This window comes from Marmota marmota, unplaced genomic scaffold (assembly GCF_001458135.2).
Source record: "Marmota marmota marmota unplaced genomic scaffold, marMar, whole genome shotgun sequence".
In the NCBI taxonomy this organism is placed as follows: domain Eukaryota; kingdom Metazoa; phylum Chordata; class Mammalia; order Rodentia; family Sciuridae; genus Marmota; species Marmota marmota.
Genome location: NW_026000019.1, coordinates 11,619,504 through 11,641,745, shown reverse-complemented (window position 1 = coordinate 11,641,745; position 22,242 = coordinate 11,619,504). Strand labels below are relative to the sequence as shown.

Below are 22,242 nucleotides of genomic sequence, written 5' to 3'. Positions count from 1 at the left end.
AACCTTTTGAAAACACTGAACAGGAACATACCTTACTGTATCGTATGCCCCATAATTTCTGCATTTAGCTATTTTTCCTTCATCATGGAGATCCTTACATCAGGCACACTGACCTCCCTTGTTTGTTTTAACCCTGCACAATACTCTTTAATTTATTTAAACACTGCCTGATTAGTGAACATATGTCATTTGAACTTCCCATCAAACAGTGCTACAGTGACCATTCTGGTGCACACCCCTTTGTGTATATGTGTAGACTTCTGGCCTGTTTAATTTGTCATGCTGGTACTCGAGCTATCTGCAAAAGGAAGCTAGGGCTTAAAAATAAAAATCTTCCAGGAAGGTGGACCTGACAATATGGACCTGATCAAAATGTTGGGAGGATGTTTTTCAAGACATTTTTTAGGCCCTTATGACAGAATGTCCACTGTAGGTCAAGAAGTGGGATTGTTTGCATTCTAAAGTTTGACAAGTGTTGAACTGATTGCAAAACAATGTAGACCAATTTATATCACTGTCTATAATTTACAATTCCATTTTCTCTACATCTTGTCCCACAGTAGATATTATTTTTAAATGCTTTTGACAATTTGGATAATCTGATGGGAGATCTTACTTTATGAAAATCCGCTTTTCTTCAAAATGGGCTGAGATTTTTGACCTTAAGATCTTGAATTCTAAGACCTATTTATAGCCTTTGTCCTTATGTTAGACTTATTTCTGCTGGCCTGTTAATATTTGAACACCTCTATATATCTGGATATCGATTTTTTTTGCCTATTACGTATGGGGAAAAATATTTCTTTCACAACATCTCTTTTATCCTTTTAATTATGACTTTTAGATATAAAAAAACATAAATGAAATGTGTAATCTTTTCAGAACTTTTTTTGCTCAAGAAAGCTTTTCATGTTCTTCATTATAAAATATATTTATCATTTTCAAAACATTTTAGAGTCATATTGCTCACTTTAACCTTTTAACCCATTTATTATTTATTTTGTGCATTGCTCACTTTTTATTGTGTAAGTTTTTATTTTTTTCTCTGTGGGGAACCCATTATTCCTCAGATTAATTGAAGAGTTTGTCTTTAACACATGCTTCATTCTCATATTCTATATTTCTCTTTCTGGAGTTTCGATTATATTACGCTATGTTGGTTTGGGGTGAATGGTAGTTGCTTGAATCCTATATCATGCTGTTTAATTCTTGAATTAATTTCGTAATGTACTGTGAAAGCTAGAAGTGCAATACCTTCTGGGAGAAATCAAGTCCAGGTCTCTTTTTTTATATTTCTTTTTCAGATATATTTTAGAATAGGTTTGCTGAATTCTGTAAAGATTATATTGGAAATTTTTAATGGGCATATTATATATACATCTATATGAAAAATGCAAGTATGTTTTGTGGAAAAATTTATGAGATACTATGTTGGAAGAATTTCACTAAATATCAGAGGCTTATTTAGCAGTTTAGAAGTAGAGTACAAATTACTTGTTAAAGCAACCCAGAAGTGAATTCTGAGTTTCTTCATCACTCCCATGACAGTATTCAAGATGGCAATAAAAATATGGGATCACAGATGAAAAATGATGGGGGAGAGCATAGGATCTACATGTCATGGGAGAAGAGAGAAAGATTAGAAGCATTTTGTCCCAGGTTTCACTCTGACTTGCACTCACAATGTAAGCTGCAGTCAGGAGTGTGGAGAACCATCATCCCACCCCAGGGCACAGATCAAGGTGTGAGGCACTCCCTCTTTAGAAGGACTGGAAACAATTGCACTGTTCTTCATGCATATCAGGTATCCATCCCCTGCATTCTACCCATTTTTTCTAAATCAGTCACATTCCCATTCTTTGCAGAGAAGTCTTTGGAGCCCAGGGAACAAAGCAGAGTTTTGACTCTCAGACCTACAAACTTAGGTCTTTGTTCTGTCTCTGACCAGCCATGAGTCTTTAGTCGAATTCCCCTTTAGAGTCTTTGGATTTTCATATGTAAAATGGAAAGTCAACATAGCATACCCCATGAAGTTATGGTAAGCAGTGATGTACAGAATAAGAATTCTAGTCAGGTTGGTGAAGTTTATTGTACACATGGACCTGAAAGAGAGTGGGCATGCTATCTATATGATTCATGCTTTAGACTGCTGATAACTCCTGAGACAGAAAGGGAAACCTAATTGGAAGTAAATAAGACTTTATTAATAATCCATTTTGTAGAGGCAACTGATATTCTGGAATCTGCAGAGGAAACTAGAGATAAATGCCTTGCTCTTAGAGAGCCTAACTCTCAGGTAGTGAGGCAAGACCTTCCCAAGAGAAACAATATGACACACAGGACAAAAAGGATATTTGCAGCCTGGGTAAAATGACAACAGATTTGGAGAAATTGCTGATGAATTCAGATTCAAGGAATATGTGAGAATTTTCAGGGTGGTAGACCTCTTGTTGGTGGCTCTATAAGGGGACTTAAGGTGGCATGAAATTACAATGCATAGGGAAAATGTGACTGGCAGTGGGTTTTGTCCAGAGTACTATCTGGCAGACTTGAGCCCAGGATATAGTAAATGATCTAGTCTATTCTGGTGGGGCTGATGGTAGGCAATTAAGTAGCTGAGCACTTTGCTTTGACTGGATGAGAGGACAGGAATGAGAAAGTGGCATTCAGTGAATGTTTGCTTTGAGACAACTTGAAAGCAACTTTGAGACAAATATGAAAGTATTAATTCTGACTTGATGTATAAATTTGAAACCATGCTAATCCACCCAAATTAGAACATATATACACACATATATGATTCCGCTAATTTCATTCCAGGTGATGTGAGTTGAGCTGAATCTGCTTATGACATTGCATTTGAATCAATTAGTTGATCAACCGAAATACCCATCATTGCAGTTCCAATTTGCTCTTTGTTCCTTAGTTAGAACCTTGAGAAGCAGCTAGTGATGGCATTCCTACTGCACTCTGCTCTGCTCTTTTCAGAGGCCTCCCATTGTTCTCTTCCTACCATGGTTATTTCTTATATGCTTCCCTGCTCTCAGTTCTCTTATTCCTCTTCCTCTTCCCCTCGCTCATAGTATCCCATCTGTTACTTCTCCATGCCATTCTCTTCCTATGTCCTCAGTAACAAGGCTCAATGACAGACAGGGCAATTGTTGGGATCAACCGTTGGTCTTTGGGGCCATTACCTTCATTGGGGAGCAACAAATGTGCCATACATGTGGCTGAGAGGACCCATTGCAGGGAAGATGGGGTGAAGTATGTGCCAGGCACTCTAGGCCTTATCTCGAGGTGAGCTCTTTGCAAGCAGAGGAGCCTGGTCTTCCTTCTCTGGCTGCTCTATTTCCTGCAACAGCCTGTAGAGGGGCTCTGGAGTGCTCTTGTGATAGGGAGCTTCTTTAGACCCCATCATCTTCAAGCTGGAGTAGTAACAACGATGCCAAAAGTAAGAGAAGCCATAGATTCCAAACAGGCACAAGGCGTCACACATCACGTGCCAGCAGAAGAAGGTGGTGACAAACATGAGGTCATTCATGTCATCATCGTCCCATGGGTAGCCAGAGACTGGTCTGTACAGAATAAAGCCTGCCTGTATCAGCCAGGAGCCCAGGACCAGAATCAGCAAAGTCTCCATCATCCAGGGTTGAAACATCTCAGGAGCCCAGAGTTCTACAGTTAACACCAGCAACAGCAGTAACACCACCAAGATGAGCAGAGAATGAACTTGCAGCTCAATCCCTGATGACCCCTTAGCATGTGACACCATCAGTAGCAGGAGCTCATAGAAGGACAGGGCCAGGGCACCTTTTTCTAGGACCACACACCTCTGAGGGAGCATGTTCTTGCTCATGACATCTACACAGCCCATGAGTATGAGGAGGGTGAACATGGTGAGGTGCTGCCATTCTTTGGAGTACAGAAACCTTGGTGGCAGCTCCCTGTCCATCAATATTATTCCTCCTTCAATGCAGTTGTTGACATAAACCACTAAGAGAGAGCCAGCCACTATCTTCAGCAAACCTTCATAGGATAGTTTCCACAGCCTGGCCCATCTCCCTTTCTTCTTGGGAGGGCACAAAGATTGGAGTGAGTCACTGAATATCACTATGGCCTGATACAATCCATTACAGAAAAGAAATAGCCCTGGGTAAGCATGACCATGGAATTTCCCCATGGAATTACTAGTCTATTTGACTAAGGAGGTAAGAAGAAAATTCAGGACTTCTCTGTTCTCCTTTCCCTCATGGGCCCCTCAAGTTTTTAGTGCTATGCAGAGCTAACTTCTTTCTACTTTTATTACCTCCCTCTGCCCACTGCACTCTCCCACAGAATGGAAAGTTCTGGACAGGTGCCTACACTCTGTGTAAAAGGAGTCTTATTGTTCCATTCCATTCTGGAACACTGAGAACGGCCTGACTTCTGCCACAGAAGGAAGGTGAATATTTCTAAGTGTGCACCTGCAGGGATGTATACTCTCAGGATTGTTACCTATGGGCCCTTTAGGAGCTTCTGATGACAATTCATGGCTTGTTTCCTTCTGCTTATGCCCAGTTCTCAGATAATGGGAAAGGTACCCGATCATGGAGATTATCCAGAGGATTGGGTTATGTACAAATTTTGTGCATCCTGCAAGACCTCTTATTCATATCTTGGGTCATATACTGAAGACAGATATATTCTTTATGGAATAAAAGTTATTAACATGTGGCCTTGTGTTCCCATATGCAGATACTGAGTTCCTTCTTGGTCTTATCATTCTTCTGTTAACAGAGAGATTTTAGACACCACCAAGAAAGCTGCTTGCCTCTCCCCCTGTCTCTCTCCACTGGATAATAAATGAACCTAAAAAAATCTTCTGAGATCAATTTTAGAGTGTTATGGTGCAAATTATTATTAAAATGCATATACAGGTATGTGAGGCAAGTAGATCCAGTGAACTGCTTATATTTTAAAGTGAATTAATGCCTCAACTTTATTCTCTTTGTCTAATACTTAGAGGTAAAAAGTCCTGGGCATTATATAACAGCCAGCTTCATATGAGGGAATGGATCCAAGGCAAGAATTTTTTTAAAAAATAAAAATTGTTTATAATTATGGTACACAATGTATTGTTTTCATATACATTGTGAAATGAGTACAGTCAAGCCATAACATACCTGTCACCTTATATAATTACTTTTTTGTGGTGAGAACATTTAAGATCTATTCTGTCTGCAAATTTCAAGTATATAATGCCTCATTATTAATCTCAGTCATTGTGCTATCTATTAGCTCTCTAAAACTTATTCATTTTACATGACTGTAACCTTGTACCTCTTGGTCAAGATCCCTTCTTTTCACAACTTCGATTTCTGCTTCTGGTAATCACCATTTGTTACTCTCTGCTTCTATAAATTCAAATTTTTAGAGTCCACGCATAAGTGAGATCATGCAATCAATGTATTTTCTTTCTTTTTAAGCTTATGTCACTTAACAATAGTGCCCTCACCTTGATCCATGTTGTCACAAATGACAAAATTTCCTGTATGAAGGCTGAATAATACAGTGTAGTAATTTTCTGTTCCAGGCTCTGTTGATGGTCAGGTTGCTCCTGTATTTTGGCTGTTACAAATAATGTGCCAGTCAACCTGGGAGTGCAGATAAGTTGTCTGCTGATTTTGTTCTGGATATATATGGAGAAGTAGAATTGCTAGGTTATATGGTAATTCTATTTTTGATCTTTTGGAGAAACTTTCATACTGTTTTTCACACTTGTTTCTCCAACATTTCCACCAACAGTGTACAGTCATTCCCTTTCCTACATTACCCCCAACATTCATTATTTTTTGTCTTTTTATTTATTATTTATTTTGTTGTTATTGCTTTGTTTTGTTGTACTGGAGACTGAACTCAGGGGTGCTGTACCACTGACCTACATTCCCCACCCTTTTAAATTTTTGAGACAGGGTATTGCTAAGTTGCCCAGGCTGGCCTTGAACTTGTGATCCTTCCCGGTAGCTGAGATTAGAGGTGTGCACCACCATGCTTGACCTGTCTTTTTTATAAGAGTCATCCTAATGTGTGGGGGTAATATCTCATTGTGATTTTTATTTGCATTTCCCTGTTGAGCACCTTTTCATATACCTGTTGGCTACTTGATGTCTGCTTTGGAAAAAGATCTGTGCAGGTTCTTTACCCATTTTTTTCATAAATAATAGAAATTTATTTCTCACAGATCTGGATGCCAGGAATTCCAAGATCAAGGTGCCAGCAGATTCTCTGCCTGGTAAGGGCTGCTCTCTCTGTTTCCAGGGTAAGTTGCCTTGTTACTTTATCCTCACATGGCAAAAGATGGAAGTGCAAAAGGAGAGGAACACTAATTCCCTCCAGTCCTTTTATAAGGTGGTTAAATACACCTCATGACTTAATCACCCTTGTGAATGTCCCACTTCATTTTTAAATATATTTTTATTTCTAATTGACACATAGTAACTGTATACATTCATTGGGTACAATGTGCCATTTTAATACGTGTATACAGGTATAATGATCAGATCAGGGTAATTGGCATATCTATCAGCTCAGACATTTAAAAATCCTCTATACTAGCTGTTTTGAAATATTCAATTAAATATTGTCAATCATAGTTATCCTACAGTGCTATAGAACACTAGAAGCTATTCTTATCTAACCTTACCCGTTTACCCTCTAAACCCATTAACCACCCTCCCTCCACCCACCCATCCCTGATACCAAGCTCTGGTAACCACTATTCTGTTCTGTGCTTCTTTAAGATCAGCTTTTTAGCTTCTGAATGTGTCTTTCTTCCTATGTCTGACTTGTTTCCCTTGGCATAAAGTTCTTCTGTTCCATCCATGTTGCTGCAAATAATGGATTTTATTCTTTTCTATGACTCAATAATATTCCATTGTGCATATTTTTATTTTCCATTTATCTTTCCATGGACACCTAGGTTAATTCTATGTTTTGGCTATTATGAATAGTGCTGCAATAAACAAGAGAGTGCAGATATCTCTTTGATACACTGATTTAAATTCCTTTGGATATATATACCCAGTAGTAGAATCACAGGATCATATGGTAGTTCTATGTCCAGATTTTTAAGGAAACTTCACACTGTTTTCCACAATTGCTGAACTAAATTTACATTTTCACCAATAGTATATCCTCACCAGCATTCTTTTTCTTTTTGTTAATAACAGTTATAACAATGAAATGATATCTCATTGTGGTTTTCATTTGCATATATCTGAAGAATGGAAAGCATTGTTTCATGTATTTGCCAGCCATTTATATATCCTCTTTCAACAAATTACAAAAGGTAATTTGCTCATTTTTAAATTGGATTATTTGGGCTTCACTGTTGAGTTGTTTGAGTTTCTTATATACTCTGGGAATTAATCCCTTGTCAGATGAGTTTAGTTTTCAATATTTTTCTCCCATTCTGTAGGTTGTCTCCTCATTCTGTTGATTTTTTTCCTTTTTTTTATACAGAAGATTTTTAGTTTGAAGGGATACAATTTATCAATTTTTGCTTTTGAGGCCTGTGTTTCTGGGGTCATATCAAAAAAAAAAAAAAAAAAAAAAGAAAGAAAGAAACTGCCCAGATAAATATCCTGAATTATTCTCTTCGTTTTTTTTTTCTCCCTTCTAGTAGTTTCATGCCTTACATTTAAATCTGATCCATTTTGAGTTGATTTTCATATAGGGTGAGAAATAAGGATCTGATTTCTTTCTTTTATATGGATATCCAGTTTACCTGGGCTGTTTGTTGAAGAGATTTTATTTTCTTCAATGTATTTTTTTTTTTTACTGCCTTTTTGGAAAATCAGTTGGTAGTAAATATGTGGGTTTATTTCTGGATTCTCTATTTCTGTTGGTCTGTGTGCCTGTTTTTATGCCAATATCATACTGTTTTAGTTATCATGGCCATTTAGTATATTTTAAAGTGATATATTATAATGCCTTCAGTCTTTTCCCCCCCTCTTTCAGGATTCCATTGACCACTCAGTGTCATTTGTGGTTTCATACACATTCTAGTTTTTTTCTTATTCTTATGAAGAATATCTTTGATGTTTTGATAGGAATTGCATTAAATCCATAGATTACTTTGGCTGGTTCAGACATTTTTTTTTTTAAAGAGAGAGAGAGAGAATTTTAATATTTATTTTTTAGTTTTCAGTGGACACAACATCTTTGTTTGTATGTGGTGCTGAGGATCGAACCCGGGCCGCACGCATGCCAGGAGAGTGCGCTACCACTTGAGCCACATCCCCAGCCCCTGGTTCAGACATTTTGAGAATATTCTTCCTTTCCAGGAACATGGGACATCTTCCATCTTGTGCATTTGTCCTCTTTGATTTCTTTCATCAGTATTTGTAATTTTCATTGCAGAAATTTTTACTTGCTTGGTTACATTTATTACTAAGTACTATTTGTAGCTATTACAAAAATCTTTCTTAACAATTTTTATATGTTTATTTTCTACCTGCAGCTTTTCTGAATTTGTTTATCAGTTCTAACTATTGTGTGGTGAAGTCAGATTTTTCCATACATGACATTATATCATCTGAAAACTGGTATTGTTTGACCTCCTCCTTTCCTATTTGAATTCTTTTTATTTATTTATCTTGTCTTATTGCTGTTGCTAAGACTAACAATAGTGTCTGTATATATGTGTATGTGTGTGTGTGTGTGTGTGTATTTTAAGACAGCATCTCACTGTGTTATCCAGGCTGTTCTCAAACTCCTAGACTCTAGTAATCCTTCTGACTCAGCTTCCTGATTAGCTGGGACTACAGTTGCACACCAATTCTGTACTGAATAAAAATGATGAAAATAGACATCCTTGTCTTATTCCTGATCTTAGAAAGAAAATTTTTAGTTTTACCCCATCCATTCAACATGATATAGGTTGCAGATTTTCCATATGCAGATATTATTGTGTTGAGGTATATTCTGTCTATACCTAAATTTGTTTAGAGTTTTTATCATGAAGTGATGTGGAATTTTATGAAATGCATTTTCTGTATCTATGGGGATGTTCATATAGTTTCAAACTTCATTCTATTGATCAATGTACTATGTTTATCAGTTTGCTTATATGAACCATCCTTGCGTTCCTGGTATAAATCCCACTTTGGTCATGGTGTAGTTGGATTCAGTTTTCTTGTATTTTGGTGCATTTTTAGGTGCATTTGGATTCAGTTTTCTTGTATTTTGTTGAGAATTTTTGCATCTCAATTTATTAGACATATTGACCTGTATTTTTCTTTCTTTCTATGTCCTTATCTGGCTTTGGCATAAAAATACTGCTTGCCTCATAGAATGAGTTTGGAAGTGTTCCTGCCTCCCAGTTCTTTGGATTAGTTTGAGAAGAATTAGTGGTAATTCTTTAAGAGTTCCACAAAACTCAGCAGTGAAGCCATTTGGTCCTGGGCTTTTCTTTGTTGGGGGACTTTTTATTATGGATTTTAATATCATTACTTGTTATTGGTCCACTCATGTTGTTTATTTCCTCATGGTCGATTTTGGTAATTTTGTGTGTATCTAGAAATTTATCCATTTCTTCTAGGTTTTGTGGTTTATTGGCATGGTTTTTTTCATAATAGTCCCTAAAGATCCTTTTTAATGCTGTGGTATTGAAGCCAGATTTAAAGATAGGTGTAGTTAGTGTAATTAGGTAAATTGGGTCTAATATCCAGTAAGAGGAAGATGGAGCCCATCCCAAGGAAATGTTAATGAAGCAGCTCCCAGCAAAGGTGGAGATGCTAATCCAAAAGCCCTTCCTGCCCAGATTACTCCTTCAGCCCACCTGTCCCCCACGCTTTGGGCCTCCCCACCTATATTCCAGCACTGCAAGATAACAGAACTAAGGACAGGAATGCGTCAGGAATGTGGGAAAGCTGAAAGTAGACCTTAGTTATAAAATAGGGAAGATCTTCCCCTTCCACGGATTCCACCTCTTGGGTCCCCTTCTTCGGGGATAAGTCTTTTCTACTGTTCTTTAATAAAGCTTCAACTTTCCACTCTAAACTTGCCTCGGTGTGCTTCTCTGGTGTTATACTTCAGCACTGGGGAAGCAAGGACTCATCACTGGTAAACAGCGGTAATAATATCAGTTGTACTGTCTGTTTTCATACCTCATTTTACTTATATGGGTCTGACCTCTTTGTTTCTTGGTTAGTTTAGTTAAAAGTCTGTCAACTTTAACTTTTCAAAAAACTATTTTTTTTTCATTGGGATTTTTTGTTTTGTTTTGTTTTAGTCTTTCTTTCTCCTATTTCTACTCTGATTTTTGTTATTTTCTTCCTTTTGTTGATTTTGGGTTTGGTCTGCTTTTACTCTTCTGGTTCTTTGAATTGTATCACTAAGTTGTTTATTCAAAATATTTTTTAAAATTTTGATATTGGGGGCTGGGGATGTGGCTCAAGCGGTAGCGCACACGCCTGGCATGCGTGCGGCCCGGGTTGGATCCTCAGCACCACATACAAAGATGTTGTGTCCGCCGAGAACTAAAAAATAAATATTAAAAAATTCTCTCCTCTTCTCTCTCTCTCTCTCTGTCTTTAAAAAAAAATTGATATTGAGTCTCACTAAGTTGCCAAGGCTGGCCGTGAACTTGTGATCCTTCTTCCTCATTCTCCCAAGTAGCTGGAATTGGAGGTGTGCACCATCACACCTGGCTTCTATTTTTTTAATATAGGCACTTATTGCTGAAAACTTCCTTCATACTACTATTTTTGCTGCATCACATAGACTTTGGTCTGCTATGTTTTCACTTTCATTTGTTTCAATGAATTTTTAAATCTTTTGATTTCTTCATTGATTCCGTCAGTAATTCAAGAGATTTTTGTTTAATTTTTATGTATTTGTACAATTTTGGAAGTTTCTTTTGTGGTTGATTTCTAGTTATATTCTGTTGTGAGGAGAGAAGATGCATGTTATGATTTCATTTTTTTTCTTTTTAATTTGAGTCTTATTTTGTGGCCCAACATATGGTCTATCCTGGAGAATGTTTCATTTGCTGATAAGAAAAATGTGTATTCTGCAGCAGTTGAATGAAATATTCTGTAATTACCTGTTGGGTCTACTGGGTGAATAGCAAAATTTAACTCAAGTGTTTCTCTGTTGCCTTTTTTTTTTTTAATGTGTGTGTGGGGGGGACTAGATGAGCTGTCCATTGATGAAAGTACATCATTGAAGTCTCCAATTGTTATTTATTATAATCTATCTCCCCTTTTATATCTAATATGTTTACTTTATATGATTTTGTGCTCCAGTGTTGGTACACAGATATTTGCAATTATTCTTTCCTTTTGTTGAATTGATCCCCTTATTGCTATATAGTGACCTTCTTTGTCTCATTTTACAGATTTTTACTTAATACCTATTTTATCTAATGTAAATATAGCTATCCCTACCTGGTTTTAGTTTCCATTTTCATGATTTATTTTTTCTCATTCTGTTTCTTGTTCAATGTGTGCCTTTACTAGTGAAGTAAGTTTCTTATAGGCAGCATATTATTGGGTCTAGTTGTGTGTGTGTGTGTGTGTGTGTGTGTGTGTGTGTGTGTGTCTACCAGGGATTGAATCCAGAGTGCTTAATCACTGAGCCTTGTTCCCAGCCTTTTTAGTTTTTTATTTTGAGACAGAGTCTTGCTAAGTTGCTTGGGGTCTTGTAAGTTGCTGAGGCTGGCTGTGAACTTGTTATCCTCCTGCCTCAGCCTCCCAAGCCACTAGTCATTCTCTAACTTTTAATTGATAAACAATCCATTTACATTCAAGAATATTATTCACAAAATTAAAAAAAAATTGACAAAATGAAAAGGCAACCTACAAAATGGGCAAGAATATTTGCAAATCATATATCCAACAAAAGGTTAAAAGCCAAAAGGTACACAGTTTTATTTAGAGGGTATGATAGAGAATGAGGTGAGGTATCCACGGGTAAACAACTGATTATGAGATTGTTGCAGAGGGTACTTAGGAGTTTCTCTGAGTGCAGCAGTTGTGCTGAGGGAAGAGGAAGTTTTTCATAGAACATGAACCATCTGACTTTATGCCTCTGCATAATCATCTGCCTGCCTCATATATGCAAAGCTGTGGAGCAAAGAGGCAGAATCGATATGCTGATAGTGCTCCTGGAGTGTAGGAGAGTCTTCACTGCCTGTGAATCTTAACTCTCATGCAAGAATCTCCCACTTAATCCCATCTCATCTGAGTATTTTCTACACCTACTTAATACAGTAATCCCTTTTTATGCTTAATTTTGTTTTCTGCAATTTTCATTACCTGATTTAAATCATGGCCCAAAAATATTGAATGGAAAATTCTAAAAGCAAACAATTTATTAGTTTTAAGACATATACAATTTGAGTAGCATGATGAAATCTTGGGCATCAGGTCTATCCTGCCCAGGATATAAATCATTATTTTGCCCAGTGTATTTACACTATATGTAGCTGACTATTAGTCTCTTGGTGGCCATCTCAGTAATTAGAGTGACTGTCATGGTATCACAGTGTTTGTGTTCAAGTAACCCTTACACTGTGTCACAATGCCTATGTCATTAATCTCATTTCATTTCTTTATGCTAATGCAAAAATAATACATAGCCTTTACAGAAAAAATTAGACAAATACACAAGCAAAAAATGAGAAAAAATTAAGTACTTGAAATACCATAATCTGATGATAACCACTGTTAGCATTTGTTGTAGAATTCCAGCTTTAGGAAGGCAAGGCTGTTAAAAAAAAAAAAAGAAAGAAAGAAAAGAAAAATAGAAAAAAGTGACTAAAAAATAGAAAGAAAAAAAAAGACTGGAAATTGAGAGAGCAGGATTCCAGTCCCAATTTTTTTCCCCTAACTAGCAGTCTCTCGGTTTCTTTATTAGAGAAAGGAAAGCATTTTGACATCCGTGTTCTCAGAGAGAGAGAGAGAGAGAGAGAGGAGTTAAGCAAGGGATGAGATGGAAGGGGGTATATTATTACACATTCTCCTCTTTAGTTAGTGGTCAAAACACTGAGAAGACTCTGAAGGGCTGACTGTCCAGAGAGAAGAGGTACAAAGGGAGGCTGTGAGTGGGACAGCAATGGAGTAGACCAAGGAAGAGAAATCCCTGGTATTCTCTTGGGTTCTTGCCTTTGCTCTGGGAAATGGCTGAGCTGCTTTTAGTAAGAGTGGTGCTGTGGTCTATGGCTCCACTGAGTATTTCCCATGATCAGCAGCTGGGGCATGTTTCTGAGTAGCTCAGGTCCACCTCGAATAGACCTGTGGGCATAATGAAGAGCTGCATTTATTCACTCTGTAATGGCACTTCTAGTGCCTTGGGGTTCTGATCTAGGGACACAGATACCACTCATCTCCTGACCACCACATTTACCTCCGCTCATGACCATTCCTGGAGGCGGGACAGGGGTGTCAACAGTTAGAGGAAGAGGGCAGAGCAAGCAAAGGAACACCTGAAGTTCAAGGCTGAAAGTGGCACATACGCAGAACAAGTAGCCCCACAAAACATCCCATCTGTGATGTTCAGTGCTGCATTTGGCCAGGCCTCAAGGCTACGTGTTCTTCACTAAACTCTGAGCTTCCTGATCTCAGGACTTTAAAGATAGGAATCACCTGTCTCAAACCAGACACAGCCCACGGTAGTCGAGAGGGAAGCCAAGTGTGGTGAATGATTAGCAGAACTGCCAGACTGCCCCAGAGTCCGTGGGTGGGGAGGACTGGGACAGCTATTTCATGGGGAACTCAGCTTGACCATAAGAGCCTGTGGAGGTTCTTCACCCACTTCAGACCTGCCTCCCCCACATTACTGAGGGTCCCTGGGAATAGTCAGTGCCATTTGTTCATCATGAGTTGCTGGAGTGAGCAAGAAACGCCTCTGGAATTCTGTAAAAATGAATTTTAAATGCAATGCCAGACTCTTGTCCTTTTTACAAAAAGCTAAAAGCATAGTATACATATACACACATGAAATATACAAATAGACATTACTAATTAAAGAGTTATTTAGAATTAGAACATGTCATGAGTGTTGTACAGAATGCAGTTTAGAGGATTCAAGGGCCAGAGTTGTCATGGGAGAGGCTGTGTTTGGTTAGTTAAGCTGCAGGTTACTGTGGGTGGGTGGGGGGAGTGTAAGGTTCTTTCAGAAGCTCTTTTTAATCTGTCTCTTTTTGATTGTTTATGTCCTTGTCATCTTCATCTTTGTCAATGTTTGTAACTTATCTTGTTTCATTGGGAAATGGCTCCAGGAGAGGGGAGAGCAGCTGTGTGGCCAGGGACTAAGTCAGGGATTCAAAGGTGGCATATCTATGGGGAATCACCACCAGGCCACAGTCTAAGCCTCACCTGGCCAGACTTTTCTTAGTAGTACAAACAGGAATATGAAAGATAGTCCGTTTGCTACTCTAGAACCCTCTCCGCTCTATGTGTCCTCCTCTATGCCTCAGGAGGCTGTGCTTTATGGACAGCAATAATGATCTTCTTCCCTTGTGGCTTCTGGTTAGGTTTGCTAATGAACAGCATCGGAAGGAGGTGGTGAAAAGGAAGAGGGTGGGTCCAACGTGTTTAGTTTTTTACTTCCCTCTTTTAATGGGTTGTGGTAGGTTGGTTGTGTCCGCTCCTATAGATAAAGCTCTCCAGGTCTGGTGACCACATTTCCTTGGGCCTTCAGGGCTAGATGTGGTTAGCAGGTCTTCACTGATATTAACCTGTTATGGTTTGGATCTGGAATATCCCTCAAAAGCTTATGTGTTGAAAAATTGGCCCCCAGTGAAGCAATGCCCAGAGGTGGGATAGTCAGGAAGTGATTGGATCATGAGGACTCTGACCTCATCAGTGGATTCATACATTTGATAGATTAATCATTTGAATGGACTACTGGGAGGAGGTGGGGACTGTCTGCAGGTGGGGCATGGTTGGAGGAAGTAGGTCACTGGGGACTTGCCCTTGGAGACTATTCACTTGTCCCTGTTCCCCCTTTCACCCTGCTCTATTTTCCTGGCTGCCATGAGTTGAGCAGTTTTCCCCCACCACATCCTTCCACCACGATGCTCGGCCTCATCTCAGGCCCAAGGCAATGGAGTCATTGTCCATGGACTGAAACCTCGGAAACCATGAACCAAAACAAACCTTTCCTCATTTAAGTTGTTATTGTCAGGTATTTTAGTCATAGTGATGAAAGTTTGATTGACACATACCCTTGAGTGTTTTTAGCGTTCCTGTAAGTATTGCTTTAAGTAGTTCCTTTAATCAACAGACTTAATAATTTTACCCCATTCAAGTATGCAATTCTGGGTCAGTAAATGATACAGTAACTTATATCAAAAGTGGGCAGGAAAGACCTTCAAGATGGGAATTTGGGATTGAGTTTGCTCATATATATGAGAAATGCATGAGAGACCTCCTTGCTAGGGAAAAGGGGTCATTTAACTTTCAGCCAAGAGTAGCATCCCAGTTACCTAATCCAATGCATGGACTGAAGTACAGGTGAAAGGCAAAAGTTGGCAGACAAAATGACTTTGGGAAGTTGATCACATGATAACAATAGTGATTCTAAAAATATGGGGGTCAGCTCACTCTTTGGGAGGCCCTAGAGAGCTATACTATCCAGTTTGGTAACCATTAACCACATGTGGCTATTTACATTAAAATAAAAATTAAAGTTAAATAGAATTTGGAATCTGGTTCTCTAATCATATTCATGTGCTCAGTAGTCACTTGTGACTAGTGATTGCCATATTGTAGGACAGCATAGACAGAAACTTCATCATCATGGAGTTGTGTTGACGAATGCCACTCAAGAGGTTTTATAGGGTGAAGAGAGAAAAATACTGAAGTCTTCAAATGATCAATTCAGAAGATGGAGGGGGGAAGCATTTATGCCAATCTTAATTTCTTAGAGCTGCAAGGACGATAACCCTACCCTCCCATCTTCTGGGAGTACCAGAGCCAATTAAGTGCCTTCCCATGCCAGTCTCTAGTGCTAAATCAAAGGTGCAGGTGGGGAAAGGAATAGGCCCCTGAATATATGTGTTTGAGAGAGAGAGAGCAGGTGACGTTGAGAACTTTGAACTTCCCAGTTCCCTAGGCTCTTAACTGACTGAAGAACCTCTTTCTCCCACTGGAGAGAGAAAGCCTTCATCTGCATGTGCCCCTTTCAGTAGCTTCACCTGGAAGGATGCCATTATCAGAGAACACCAATCTTTGTAGGACCCACTCCAAGCACTCTGATAACCTCCAGGTCCATAACAAGAGGAGGTCCCAGTGTAGCCCAGGCAAGGATATACAAGACCTGGTCTAAGGTGGGAGAGGAAATCAGTACACCAAAGTTATTATAAGTACTCCCCAATAAGGTTTGGCCAGAACGTAGTGAGCATGGATGGGAACTAATGCTCCAGGTGTAAAGTGGAGTTGAAGAGTCGATTGAATCACAGTATGCGGCTATTTTCCTGAGGTACTGGGTTTAACATGTTGACTTGAACATTTAGGAGTGGTATAAATCATGTGCTGGGGAAGCCAGTTGGAAACCTGACTCAAACATGATCCATGTTCAGTGAAATTGACGTACTGGAATTTCCCTGGCAAACTAGAGAAGCACTTGCACATAGAATTTTCTGCAGCAGTGGGGATTTTCTAGAATTCATGCTGTCCAATATGAAGACTTCTAGCCATCTGTGGCTCTTGGGCACTTAAAAAAAGGTGGTCAGTGCAACTAAGAAACTGGATTTTAAAGTTAATATCATTTTAATGAATTTAAATTTAACACATTTCTGGTAGCTACTAGATTAGGTGGTGCTACTCTAGTTAAAGGAGTTGGCAAGCTCAGGAGAATAGGAACATAAGGGCCACCTGCTCCGACACCCCTTCATTATAACCCCTGTGGGAACTTGGAGGAGACTTGCTTTGTCTTCGGAGCCCACCCTGGCTGGGTCCTCCAGGCTTGATATGAGGTTATTATCTTTCACTTTTGAATAGCTTTTCTATTCCTATTTTTTTCCCTCCTTAACCCAAATGTTATCTGGAAAAGCTTCTTTTAATTTGCAAATAAATTGTTTTTTTTCTTTTACTATTTTTTATGTTGATATTATTTCTGCTCTCTATTTTTCATCATAAACATTCTTTGAAGGTGGTATTCAAACTTCTCTCTTCCTATTAATCTTTTACATGATGTGATTATATCTGAGATGAGTGTTATTTGGTTCAGAGTGTTTATTTTTCTCTTTATTCCTATCAAGTTTTGTTTAATGATATATGCATAAATTTAATGCTACCTTATCAATACCGTAAGCTTCATGATTATTACATCTTCTTGGTGAGTTGAATATAATAGAAAGAAGAAAACATCTTTGTTCCTCATCTATGTTAATGAGTCTCACCTTTAGTTTTCTTTTGTCTGATAGTAGCATAGCAGCATCTGCTTTTTAAAAATTAATTTTCCAGTGGAGATGCCTGTGTTTTAACCTTTTTATGTCCCATCATTTTAAGCAGATGTCTTGTGGATACTATGTAGTTTGACTTAGAATTTTAACCTGTTCTGGAAATCTGTGTTACCTTGATAGGGGGATTTAAGATATTTAAGCTTATTGTGACTCTTGATATATTTGGACTTACTATTGTATTTTGGACCCTAGTTTTTTCTTTTAAAAAAGTTCCATAAAAATGAGTAACTTAAGCATTTACTAGAACAAAAATTTCCCCTAAAACAAAGCTAGGTCTGTTGGAATAGAAGGCTGGAGGAACTGGAGGTCAGTAGCACATCACTGCATTTTTATGTTCTCCAACTGTCCTTAGCATTGCAGCTCCAACTGTATCAAACCTTACAAACAATCCCCCTGAATCGTAAGATCATGACATGTCACATAGGCAAATTTGTTCTTGGCTTCTCAGGACACCAGTAATTAGTTCTTAATTTTTTGTTCCTCAAGTAAATGAACTTTATATCTGAGATTTAATGAAAGTCAAGACTTCCTGGCTGGAGCTTCCCTGGAGCAGCGCCGTCTAACACAGCAGTTACCAGTTGGTCTTCTCTGCCACCAAGAAAGAACAGAAGATTCTGCAACATCCTAAGAAGCAACAGGGTGAGGTGACTAGGAGTACGGAGTCTGGGAATACCCTGAAGCTACTGGAATTTCAATTTTGTCACATTTCCTGCCATTTAGTAGTTATGAGACCTCAGCTCAATAACCTCTCCAAGTCCTGTTTTCCTCAATGTTAAGTGAGGTTGACAATAGAATCACCTCCAAGGATTAGAGGAGGTGATCAATCTATGTAAAATCATACAGCAGATCCTTGGCACAGAGTAAGGACTCTGAAAAGGATAGCTGATATTATTAGTAATTAATAGTAAGTATCTTAGTCCACACACAGGACTGTAGACAAGACTGTTTTCACATAAATTATTGTTTCCTTAGTCCCTACAGAAGGACAGCCTTGTTTCTGGAAGGCACGTAACTCTCTACAGAGAGACATCACTTGCCTTGATAACCCAGAGCTGATTGAAGATGGCAGCCCGTGAACAGGGGCCTGAGGCTTAAGCAGGTGCTACAGTCACTGGTCTCATCCTTGCAACCTTTGCCCTATTTTTTACCTATTCTCAGTTGTTGCATTAGGAAGAACTGGCCTTAATGAAATATTCAGTCCCGGACCTTTTCATGTCCCAAATTAACTTTAATGAGCAAACAAGGAAAGATCAAGAGACCCGCCACTGGAACTTCGGGGAACTTTGAAGCAGAAGCCAGGATGGGGGTAGATGCCCTCTGGCGATCAGCCAGCGTTTGCTTTTTGATGACAGCAAACCCTCAGATCTTGTTCATCTGGGATGCAAACAAGGGGCTGTGGTACCAGAATATCTGAGATTCCATCTTTTGCAATGCATACACTGTGTGCCTCATTCAACAAACGAGTTGAACATCTGCTGTGAGCAAGATGCTTGCCCTAATGCTGTGATTAAATGCTTTGGGTTAATGTCTGGTGAACAAGACACTGTCTCTGCCCTTGAGAATTTCATACTCTAGGACAGGAAATTGTATGTGCACAAGTAGCCATAGTAGGAGGGAGGACTGATATGTCGCGAAAGAGATATAAAGTTTATTGAATAAAGCTGTGAGCCTCTCACCTTGGAGAGAACTGAGATGGCTGTATATAGGAAGTTAGATGGGAACTTCCCTTTTAAGAGTGGTGGGATCTGAACAGGAGTGTAGTATTTTTTAGGTGGAGCACAGAGAGTGAGTACTGGCAGAGAAGTTCTGAGAATGTTCTGGAAACAATAAATTGCACCTACCCAGTATTCTGTGTTTTGATGAGAGAAATCTCTCAATCAACTTGAGCCTCAGTTTTCCCATAAGCAAATTGAGGCTAGGTCTATCTTTATTCATTGTGGAGATCAGATGATTCATATTGTAATAATTAAGGTGTCTAGTTCATTATATGCTCTCAAATAATGGTGGTTAGCTTCTCCCAGATCTGTTTCTGGTTTTCCCCTTTCTCTAGTCCCTAAGCTGGTAAAAAGCAGGTTCCCACAAATTTCTTCTGGGATGTGGAGTTTGAGTGCAAAATAAGGAGCTGAAGATCAACGCTGACATTTCAATAAGGGCGTTTAGGATTGCCACAGGTAGTCCCCAGCAAGGTCAGTGCCCTACTGTCATAAAAGGACCCCAATATCCTGGGTAGAATGAGTTCTGAACTAAACCTTCTGAGTGCCCCCACTGTTGTCTTCCCTGTTACAAACTCCAGAGTGACATGGTCATCTTTTCCACATGTCCTGTCTCTGAACAGTTCCTTCCCTACTGCCCCAATCTTCTGGTTGAAGACTTTCCCAGCAAGGAGCTTAAGAATCCATCAGGTGCTCTGTTTGTAGCCACATTGACTTTGTGGACATTCTCAGGATTGGTGGACCTCCTCTGGAGCCATACATTGCATTTTCATTTATGGTACTCAGTTCAACAATGAAACAGGATCCTAACTGCAACTCCTCCTCTTGTCTGAGTTTCAGCAGAGGCTTCAAAGACTAGTAATAAACTGTCCCTGGGACAGTCAGATTGTCACTTCTAGAGGGATGTGCTAGTGTCTAGACTGCAGGACTTTTAAAAGGGAGGCCTAGAGTCAGTGTTGTGGCCTTTGTTCGTTACCCAGCTCCAGGCCTAGAAGTTGAAGCTGCTCAGAGATGCGAAGTGGGCATTTCCTGCAGAGAGATATGCACTGGTGTCCCATGCATTTCCTATACCCTGCTTCCCATTGGACAGTGGACAGGGTGAAGGATGCCTTTCCCCTCTCCTTCAGCTGAGTGCAATGGGCCAGCCTCAAGGGTATTGTGTGGAGAGCAGGATATGTGTGCTCCAGAATTGGAGTTCCAAGGGACCCTGTCTGACTCTCACTTGGGGAGTCCAGTTGCAAGAGGCTGTCCTGGAGCTGCTCTTGCCTCGAGCAAAAGAGGAAAGTCTTATGCCCACTGTCAGAAGAAGCACAGAGGCTGTTGTGTGCAGGGTCACACATGAACCCCATGGAAGTCAGAAGAACTGGAGTCTCCTTCAAGGGATCTCCCCCAAGAGAACCCTCCCTAGAAGAGTGAAAGGCGCCCTAGGGGTTGAGAGGAGGAGTTAGAGGTGCCATCTGAACAAGGGATGATGTGGACGTGGAGTTGCCTTCGTGCATGAGGAAGCCACAGAGACAGATCACCCAGGGGACATGGGCAAACATGCCAGCGTTAGAAGATATTGAGATTTTACCCTATTTACAACCTAACCTTTCCTCCAGTCTTCTCTTCCCTGGGCCCAGCATAGTTTGATGACTCTACTGACTGGGCCTTTATTATATTAGTGGCTGAGATTTTGGTATTAGAGCAAAGAAAACAGTGTTCACCGTTTGCCAAGCTCTTTTGGATATTTCTGTTTCACTGATAATGGCAACAACCCATGGGATGGGCAGGGGATTTCCTCTTGATACTTGTTTAACAAATGGAATAAGTGGTTATTATGTGACCCAGAAATATAGAACTAGAAAGTGACATAACCAAGATCTGAACGCAGACTTCCTGGCTTCAGGTTTTACCTGTTAGTCATTTAATGGCATCTAGTCAGGATTCCCCCAAACATATTATGAGCATTTTAGTGGTAGAGACCTTTCAAAATTTTTACTTTGGGGGTAATAAGGGCATGTCATGAAGTTTATATTGTTTGATCCATTCACTCAACAAATGTTTATATTTCAGTGGGAGAAGGTAACTGATAAAGAATAAGCAATATGCAAATACATAATATTACATGCCAAGGAAGGGTGGCGGGGAGAAGTGAAGTAGAGAAAGGGAACAGCATGTGCCAGGAAGAGGGGGTGGGAACTGCTAATTTGAAGTAGGGTCATCAGTGAAGGTTTATGTGATAATGATGGCATTTGAGCAGAAACTTAAAAAGGGGAGCTAATGAGTTGTAAAGATAAATGTGAAGAGTTGTCAAGGAAGAGGGAATAGCAGGTATGAGGGCCCTAAGGCAGGAGCATGCTTACTGTGTTTAGGGAGATGATCAGGAGTCTAATTCTAGATATGTTGAGTTCAAGGTGCCTATTAGACATCTAAATGGGAGTTTTGTTGGCAGTTGTGTGTGCATGTCTAGAGTTCAGAAAGAAGCTGTGTTCTTAGGCAGAGTGAGCCAGGGAGATACTGGTGGGAGACCAAGACAATGAGCATCAGAGGGGCCTGGATTGCAAAGGACTTTGAAGAATATCATGGGCCTTTGTCTTTTTGCTCTGAGATGGGAAGTCACTAAGGAATTTTGAGCCAAGAAGTAAATTAATTAAAACTAAGATTAAATAAGATTATTGTGGGTACCAGTACCATGTTGAAAATGAAGTTTTGGAGTCCAGAAGGAAGCAAGAGACCAATTGAGAGGTCCTGGCAATTATCCAGATGGAAGGTAATGGAAGCATGGACCGGGGTGTGAGAGATGAAGATGGAGAGATAAAGGATTTTACTGCAGCAATAGCACTATCCAGAGCATCTGCAGTTTCCTGCCCCAGTTCCTGAGTCTCAATTCCCCCAAGGCAGCAAGAAGAATGCTGGAAGATGCAACACGGTGTGTTGAAATACGGGAAAGGAACTCTGGGCTGAGGAAGCCTGAATCCTTTGTAATGGACAAGAAGCATGCTGACCCTCCTTAGGGGCTGCTGTCCCTGTGTCCAAAGTTGTTTGTGATGCAAATGTTCTTAAGAAGATAGTCCAGAAGAAAGCCAGTCAGTGTCT

At 39.6% G+C, this 22,242-nt stretch overlaps 2 protein-coding genes across 4 annotated transcripts in view; one reads left to right on the top strand and one right to left on the bottom strand.

Moving 5' to 3' along the window:
- LOC107147320 (transmembrane epididymal protein 1-like) overlaps positions 1-22,242 on the top strand; it is a 44,974-nt gene that overhangs the window by 4,366 nt on the left and 18,366 nt on the right. For all 3 annotated transcript variants that reach the window (XR_007349973.1, XR_007349974.1, XM_015491729.2), the window contains exon 2: positions 6,221-6,298. The gene's annotated coding sequence lies outside the window, so the exon portion shown is untranslated. The remainder of the gene's footprint in view (positions 1-6,220; positions 6,299-22,242) is intronic.
- Positions 2,933-4,584, bottom strand: LOC107147545 (transmembrane epididymal protein 1-like). Its single transcript, XM_015492047.2, has one exon. The coding sequence runs from the start codon at positions 4,178-4,180 to the stop codon at positions 3,281-3,283; it is 900 nt and encodes a 299-aa protein (XP_015347533.1). The 5' UTR covers positions 4,181-4,584; the 3' UTR covers positions 2,933-3,280.

Excerpts from the sequence above, each read along its gene's own strand:
- LOC107147545 (XM_015492047.2), bottom strand. The coding sequence starts at position 4,180 with ATGGGGAAATTCCATGGTCATGCTTACCCAGGGCTATTTCTTTTCTGT.